The 8,638-nt window shown below is 47.1% G+C and overlaps 1 protein-coding gene across 2 annotated transcripts; it reads right to left on the reverse strand.

The window, feature by feature from the left end:
• Positions 1-877: 877 nt before the first annotated feature.
• gdf5 (growth differentiation factor 5) lies at positions 878-8,638 on the reverse strand. Of its 2 annotated transcripts, none has more exons than XM_079341885.1 (2): positions 6,939-8,638; positions 878-2,474 (listed from the first exon to the last, which is right to left on the reverse strand). In XM_079341885.1, the coding sequence occupies exons 1-2, from the start codon at positions 7,813-7,815 to the stop codon at positions 1,495-1,497; spliced, it is 1,857 nt and encodes a 618-aa protein (XP_079198011.1). In that variant the 5' UTR covers positions 7,816-8,638; the 3' UTR covers positions 878-1,494. The 2 variants fall into 2 exon arrangements, 1 of the variants encoding a protein (XP_079198011.1); XR_013778923.1 differs by lacking the exon at positions 6,939-8,638 and adding an exon at positions 5,545-5,641 and having other exon boundaries at positions 2,399-2,474.

Genomic DNA, 8,638 nt, shown 5'->3' on the forward strand with positions numbered 1-8,638 from the left:
GTTTTAACCAGTAGAAAAACATCGCTAATGTACCAAGAGTCAAAGGTCAACACTGATTGGTCTGTATGTGTCAATCAATCTCAGGGTTGCAGCTGTTGCTCAGCTAGCCTAGCCTGTCATGCTAACAAGAGCTGCTGCGTAACACCCAAGTCGGCTCGGCGTGATGGCGATGGGGTGGAAAGGAATCCGGCGTTTTCCAAAAAGCTCCAGAAAAGTTACAGCTTCCTTTTTAAAAGTTGGAGCAAAGAAAGATATGCAGCGTTTTGCACACGTTGCAAGTGTCCATTTTCAGTCGCCCGCTGTGGAAATGCCGACGTACAAAACCGTATTAAAACGAGCAAACACAAACAAGTAGCTCTGTTACGATCTACTTCAGAGAGACAAACGGCGGTCACTACCAACCTGAACGGGCTGCTCAGGAGAGCGTCTTTACCCGCCTTGTGTAGCCAGTGCATTTCACCTCCATGTTTACCATCAGCACCGTTGTCTTCCTCGTTCTGTGCTGGAGCGAGCTCATGGTACTGAGTTCTGTTGATGTTAAGATCACTGAACATTACAATGTGTAAAAGGTAGACTGGGACTTTTGATAACACTCACATGTCAACCTGATGCCAAAGGATGGAGACGGAAGAAGCTCAGAACAATCTCGTGGTTTGGTTCAAAGTCGTCACAACATTTAAAACAAATATATAAAAGGTGTAAATCCAAATTCTTTGAACACTTTGATGGGCTTGCAGCGGGTTGTGTCGCTGACCACAGACACACTGCAAACCAAACCAAAGAACATCTCTGGTGAAATCCCGATTTGGCATCTGTGAATATCATAAATTCCTTTGATAGTTTAGTCTACGGAGCCTGTGAGGGGGCAGAGGTTCAGACTGATGGGAGTTTGGAGCTCAGTCAAGCAGACATTTTTTTTTTTTTTTTTTTTTATTGAAGAGAAGTTTATGCAACTTTCCCACATTCGGAGCATGTCAGATCAGCACTTCATCACTTTGGCCTGTTATTTATACATCAGAAATTCTTTACATGCTTCATAAAAAAAACCCAAAAAAACTCTTGAACGCGGCCAACGAACGATTTCTTCATTTGACATCTCGACGGGCGGAGGCACAACGGCAGATAAGTGCTGGAAAAAGGGCATTTTAGAGTATAAATCACAACACTTTGTACAACAATCGGGACACACTGGGAGATACAAAAAAACGACAAGAAGAGAAGTGAAAATCAGTCTATGATATGTGGATGTTCGGCTTCTCGTTGCCACATTACACAGAAGTGATGGGAAGTTAAACAGCATCACCTCCAGGAGTTTCCTCTGTTTAGTCTTAACAGAGTCTCTGGTATGCAGCCTGATTGTCCACTCGAGTGTGATGAGCGATGTCTGCTGCATGGCTGCTAGTTCAGTCACAGTCCGCTGCAGGAAATCGCTGCCTCGAGCTTTCAGTTTGAGCTTCTGAGCTGAATGTTGACGAGCGAAAAAGTCTTTATCTGCTACCTGCACCCACACGACTCCACCACCATGTCCTCGTACTGCTTGTAGACCACGTTATTGGCCGAGTCGATGTAGAGGATGCTGATGGGGCTGAGCCGCGTCGGCACGCAGCAGGTCGGCGGCGTTGACTCCGGGTCCATGGAGTTCATCAGGGTTTGAATGATAGCGTGGTTGGTGGGCTCGAGGTGCGAGCGGATTGGGAAGTCACAGGCGCCGTCGCAGTGAAAGGCCTCGTACTCCAGCGGCGCGATGATCCAGTCGTCCCAGCCCATCTCCTTAAAGTTCACGTGGAGCCGTCTTCGGTTGCACCGCGGCCTCGTCTGCGTCCTCACCACCTGATGCTGGGGGAGGGATTGTGGCGGCTGCAGGGGTTTTTTAGGCCCCCTCACAGCAGGAGCTCGCCGCATCCGCCGCTGAGTAAACAGGTATTCATACACAGTTTTGTTGTCGTGGCCTGACCGCGCTTTAATCTCATTGTAGAAAAGATCCCGCTTCTTGCTTTTGCCAAAGGCCAGGAAGAAAGCCTTTTCCTTGTTGGTCCTTCCCGCTCGAGCAAAGCCCAGAGCGCGCAGGTCCGCGGGGCGGCCCCCTCTGTGCTCCTGGGCCTCGAGTTCAAAGCACAGCTGCTGAGAGTGCTGGTTCTGCTGGACTTTAAAGCCCTTAAAGACTTTCCATATATCAAACACTTCCCATTTGCTGCCAAATCCGCCTCCACCGTGCAGATCCTCCATGGTTTTCATCTGCAGCAGAGCAGCCGGTTGTTTACCTGAAGCGCAGGTGTACAGCTTCAGGCACGGGGACGAGCCTCCTCCTCCTCCTCCGCCTCCTCCATCAGCGGCTGCGGATCCAAAGAAGGCTCTCCGTGGGTCAGACAGGCGCTTCCTCAGGATGCGTAATTCAGCCCCCAGGAGCCCGTCTCGTTCCAGAGAGCTGACATTGAAGTGATACCTCTGCCGTCTCAGCTGGGGCCCACGCTCGTCTGCGAGGGAGGACGCATGCAAAAGCAGAGAGAAGAAAACATGAGTGAACGCTCAGGGAGATTCATGCACAGAAGTACAGCCTGTTCAAAGACACAAACATGCAGGTCGCTGCACAGACAGACACCAGAGCACAGAATGATGTGCATGATTTTTTTTAAATCAAATAATGTGCATTCTCTTGTTGCAAAGAAAAACAAACATTTACATCTCCAGACTCTCAGCTGACTCGATAATATCATGTTTAACTATTTGACGTTTGAAAGCAGCATTTGGGATGTGGCATTTATTTTGATCCAACATTTTCACCTCCTAATTTGTTTTAAAAATAATCTGCTGGTTTATTTGGGGATTGCTAATTCAGATAAAGCAGATTACCGCAGACAGGATGAGGATCAGGACATGAATGATACAAATATATAGACTTACAGCGAGCTAATGTTGCTCCTGCAGCCAGCTAACACATGATACAAACACATGCAAGTTGTCACAGATAAACACACACACACACGCACACGCACACACACACACACACACACACACACACACACACGAGAACATCAGGAGGAATGAGCTGAATGGTGTGTAATGTTTTCTTTTGTTGTCAGTGAAGGAAACCAGTGAACCTCCATGTCTAAATGAAATCCAGCAATGAAATCCACTAAACACACACACACACACACACACACACACACACACACACACACACACACACACACACACACACACACCAGCAGCAGCAGATCTCTCCCCTCTGTTCACTTCTTCTCACGTTATTCCCCTCAGTTGTGTCCAGGACTTTAGCATGCATTGAAAAGTACATTAGAACCAGACAGAGCGACCACATGAACAGGACTGTGACTCTGGACCTGCAGCTATCAGCTTTTGGAGGAAACAAACTGTCAACAACACACACACACACACACACACACACACAGGAAGCTCTTAAAAAGCTCATACTGAGAAGAATTTGTTTTAATAAGCGTAGAACAACATGGAGGATAAAAGTGCTTGAAGGATTGAATGTTGTGGCGGGGGGGCAGGGGGGGGGCGGTCTGGGTCTCTGGAGGTAGACTGGCTTGTTCACCTCAAAGGGGACTGATGGTTCAGCCCCCTGCAGCTCTCGTACTCTGGAAAGTAACGGCGCCTCCTCTGAAAGCTTGACGCGGGACTTCGTACTTCTATTCTCAGGACTGACTGATTAATTAAAACAAGTCCTGCATGAAACTAGAGACTCAAAAAAACTAATGACCAGACAAAGAACTAAACAAACTAGTTTAAAAGCCTTTAACTGACTTCTTCTTCCAGGTTCACGCTGCAACACCTGTTCACCTGATAACTGCTCTCATATCTGGCAAACCCAGGGGCGTCCAAAACGGCCTTCAAAGCCCCGCCTACCTTCTCTGGTCCAATCAGATCCAGAGCATTCAGGAGCAGAATCTAAAGTTAGAAGGAGGACATACTGGCTGCTGCATTGTTGTCAGAGAAGCTTCAACACAGCAGGTTTCCTTCATGATCACACAGGAAGAGAGCAGCTCTCTGATTGGTTCCTTTAAAGGAAGTGCTATGTTACAGGGTTCAGGTGAGATGTTATTGTCTGACATCTGAACAACATGTGGACGAGGAAAACTGAGGCAGGAAAAAGAAAGTGCTCAAAGAAAATGAATGTGAACAAGTGTGTGGGAAGAGCTGTGTCAGTTCATCAGTTACTGGTCGGCTCCGCCCCTCAACATGTGGACGAGGTCAGCGGCGATTTGCTGAGGACACCCTGAACAAATAAAGCCCAAATTAAAAGTACATTAAGTGCCTGAAATGTAAACCTTTAGCAGAGCTAGAAATATTAAACTCTGCTCATTTAAACATTGTTTCAAACAGTTTTACACCCTAAAGACAACATTACACAGGGGGGCCGCCCTACTTGTGGCTGTGAGGAGTGTTTATTTACCCTCCTAAGGCCGTATATCACTGAGAGCAGCAGGGCTGACCAGATGGTTCACACACACACACACACACACACACACACACACACACACACACACACACTGAGTTAAGAAACCCAGATTAAACAGCACACACACACACAGCGTGAGCACAGACATTTCCCAAATCTCTCTTAAAAACCTGGTAATCAAAAATAATTCTCTCTTTTTGAAATGATTGTGGGCTGAAACAAATGCTCCAAAAAAATAATTGTTTTTTAAGGGGAGAAAAATGTGGAAGAAGGGTTGAAAGACTCTGGCGGTGGGTGCGGTTCGATTAAGCCTGTTTGACAGTGATGGAAACAAACAAACAGTGTCATTAAACGTCTGATTCATCCATGTTGGTGCGTTACAATCTAGTGACATCACTTCTCCCCTCGCTCCCATGCAAAGTGAACCGAGAATGACCCCAGTGCTTAAAGGTGCAATACGTAGAAATGTATTTAAACAGTTAATCAAACCTGTGGTTTGTTGTTGATTCTTGCATGAAAAAAGCCCGTAATTTTATGATTGTTTATCGTTGCCGTGGAAACACCAGATGTTAGGACCTCTACATAAGGAAGCTGCGACTGAAAGTTGCCATCAAAAAAAAAAAAAAAAAAAGTTGCCGTCCTGATGCTGTGGGTGCTGCTGTAATAAAAAAAAGTAAATTATCCTTGGATACTGGCTTCGAGGAAACCGGCGTCATTATCCCCGAGATAACCTGAGAAATACCAAACCTCTCCTCTGATTGGCAGGTATGACGAGAACAAAATACACAATAAGTTTTACGAGGTTGAGTTTGATGCCCAGCTATATCTCTTTCTCCACCCTCTATTCTTTATGCTAAACTAAGCTAACGGTTGTTGGGTCCACCTCAGCTGATATGGGGATGTTGCTCCAAAATGTGGAACTGGCCCTTTAACACACTGTGACATTAAGATGTGTGATAGCTCGCGCAGCCTCGCAGCAGCTTTGAAGTCAGTTCCAGCACATTTATGTATAACAGAGTCATCTCTTTTCCCTTCATCCCCTCTGTGTGTGTGTGTGTGTGTGTGTGTGTGTGTGTGTGTGTGTCTTCCTGACTCTCCTCCAGATGCTCTAACTCTCTTACCTCATGAACTCCTCTAACAGGCATGTCTTCATTTAGACAATTTACAGCCCTGTCTCCAGCACCGCCCTCCTCCGGAAACCTGCAGACTGCAGAGTGCCTGACCTGCAGCGCACTCCGACACGAATCACACATCCATCATCAGCTCACACTCATCCACAGCCTCTGAGTCCTCGGCTCGGGCCTTCTTTGGCCTGACATTTTCTGATCCAAGTATTTTCTGATATAACCACCACTGCCCATCAAATGAAATATTGACAAGATGATCCATTGAAGCCTGCAGGTCAGAGACAACTTCAATCACTGCGTGATATCAAACACCACTCTCAGTCTCAGTCTAACTGCCAAACTGGGTTTTCATCACGCCAGGATGTCAAGCTTCAAACTTGCTTCAAATTCAATATTGCATAAATTATTATTGACCAATAGTTTCGAGAAAAAAGCTGCACATTGTCTGAATTTCACGCGTGTTCACTGTGCTCTCACCCAGTCTCACAGTTTGCCTTCAAATAACTCGACATTGAAATGTTGTGCAATGCAAACGCCAAATTGCAGTTTTGCGTGCATATGATACGCCAAGCAACACATCCCGACTGGTTAACGTGAGGAAACAGGATTGGGAGAGGTTAGAATAGTTGTCTATGGGTAACCCGTTGACTCCTCCTGACGAAGGTCAGGGATTGGCGGATCATATGCACGCAAAATTGCAATTTGGCGTGTGCATTGCATGATATCACAATGTCGGCCAAACTGTGAGACGTAACAGGAAGCATGTGGTTTAATAACAAGAAGGCCTATTGATCGTTTTGATGACTTTCAAATATCAGAATCCTCCTTCAGATATGAATCAACCTTTTTTATTCTAAGTCAGTGGTGTCCAAACTTTTTTTCTTGCGGGCCAAAATTGTCGCGTTAGAATCGCTCACGGGCCACAGGGTTTTTTTTTTTTTTTTTTTTAAATATTGGAAGGAACTTTTTGTATTTTGACCTCTTCAAAAAATAATGTAAATACACAATAATTAATTGCAGTGAGAAACTGTTGTGTTCTAATTTTTTGGAAAGAATAGTCAGGCTTTTATAGGTCTCCCTCGCTAACATGAAAAAGAAAAAAAGAACGAAATATGCCATCTGATGAGGCCTGGGGCCAAAATCTTCTGATTCTTCGATTTGAAGTCAAGGGCCACAAAAAATCCACTCAAGGGCCACAAATGGCCCCCGGGCCGCACTTTGGACACCCCTGTTCTAAGTGATCCAAAGCGATGAAGCTGTTGTGTCCTCCTTAAGAAAAATGACTTTAACTTTGAGTATCTACTGTGTCAAAGGTTTTTTTTTTTTTTTTTTTAAACATGATCAGAAACATAATGGAGAGAAAGTGTTTAGAAAGCGGCTTGTATTACCTTGCCCTTTATCCACGAAGCTGGTGATGGTGTTGGCCAGACCCGCCTCGTGCAGCGCGCTGCTGTTCAGGTCCCCGCTGGAGAGAGACCAGTACAGAGACAGCATGTAGTCGTGCGGGGTGACCAGCGGCTGTTTGGGATGCGTCTCCCGGTTGTTTGTTTTCTGGGGTTTGAAGCTGGCTCCCCTCTGCGCCACCACACCCGCGCTCTGCGGCTGTTTCTGCGCCGCGGGAGCTCTCTGAGGTGGTGCGGTGCGCGCTGAAGAAACTGCGCTCTCCTTCGGGGCAACTTTCCCAAATTGTTTCCCTGGCAGACCAACCCTACCACCAGCAGCCGCGATCCCGACCCCGGCTGCATGTGCGCTGAAAGCCGCGGGAGCGTGCGCTTCAACGTGAGCATCCCCGCCGGGCAGCCAGGAGCGCACAGCCTCTTTGCGTCCTAAACTCACTGCTACGTCCCGCTGTTGTTGCTGCTGCTGCTGATGCTGCTGCGCACGATTCAACGGCACTGATCCGCTGCGCTTTAACGAGGACGAGGACGCGGGTTCCTTGGCGGAAAGTTTCATTTTAATAACAGCTGTTTCGCCCTTTATTAACGGCGGACCTGCGCGGATCCGCGTAATCCTCGCTGGACTCACCGGTGCGGGTCTCCATGTCCCAGGAGCCGTCAGCACTTGCCTTCCAGCGGTTGCGGTTGCTGTGATCCCCCGGCGGTTCTGGTCCCCTTCCCCGCCGCCTGCCACCCGCTCCACCGCCTCTCCAAGCCGACGATGGTGCTGCTCGCTCGGTCTGGTGCGGCTGAGTGAACCGAGGACGGGATGCAGGTAAATGAGAGTCCAGCAGCTCAGCAGGAGGGACAGACGCTTCACGACTTTCATCCTAATGTCCTTGAGCCTTTATCCAGGCCGTCATTGTATTAAACATCAGTCCTCTTAAAATGAATTCATCCGTTGGATTAAAAGGAGAAGTTCTGTCTGGTCCGAGTCTTTCATCCTCTGAGTTTGATGTCTGCTCTGAAGGGAATGAAATGAATCGAAAGTGCCTCTCTCGCTGCAGACATATGCGAGGTTGTAAAAGCAAAGATGTGGACTATATGCGAGTTTAAAAAGTTGAAGAAACAAATCCTGCAAACTTTTATTCTCCCATCCGTCATCTGTAAGCACCATAGTGCTGCAGGGATCCTGCCCGTGGTGAGAAGTGCAGAAATCCGAGAAAAGGGCTGAGAAAAAGTGCTCTTGCTTCAAACACTCCACGGCACGATTCTGCTGGATATCTTGTAAGAAACTTCTTTAAAGCCCACTTTTTTTTTTTTTTCGAAAGAGGCAAGAATGGCGTAATGCCGCTGCCTCCGGTTTTTTTTTTCTCTTTCCCTTCAAAGTTTGAACTCCGTCCAGGGAAAATATTTCACTCACACACCAACCTGCAGGTGCTCGAAAAATCCTCCAACAAACCTGAGCGCAGGAACTGGACTGAATTCCTCGAAGCCGTTTTAATTACGCCCTGATGTCATTCTGTCCAAAGTCATTTAAGACCAATATTGTCTAATCTACCTCCCCTCTTTCAACCAATGAGTCCACGAGCTGTAACACAATTTGACCCCCTGCACACACACACACACACACACACACACACACACACACACACACACACACACACACACACACACACACACACACACACACACACACACACACACACTCA

Source organism: Symphodus melops, assembly GCF_947650265.1.
Source record: "Symphodus melops genome assembly, chromosome: 4".
Classification (NCBI taxonomy): Eukaryota; Metazoa; Chordata; class Actinopteri; order Labriformes; family Labridae; genus Symphodus; species Symphodus melops.

Excerpts from the sequence above, each read along its gene's own strand:
- gdf5 (XM_079341885.1), bottom strand. The coding sequence starts at position 7,815 with ATGAAAGTCGTGAAGCGTCTGTCCCTCCTGCTGAGCTGCTGGACTCTC. Across the intron at positions 2,475-6,938 it reads CTTCGTGGATAAAGGGCAAG|ACGAGCGTGGGCCCCAGCTG; the intron begins GTAATACAAGCC and ends CCTCCCTCGCAG.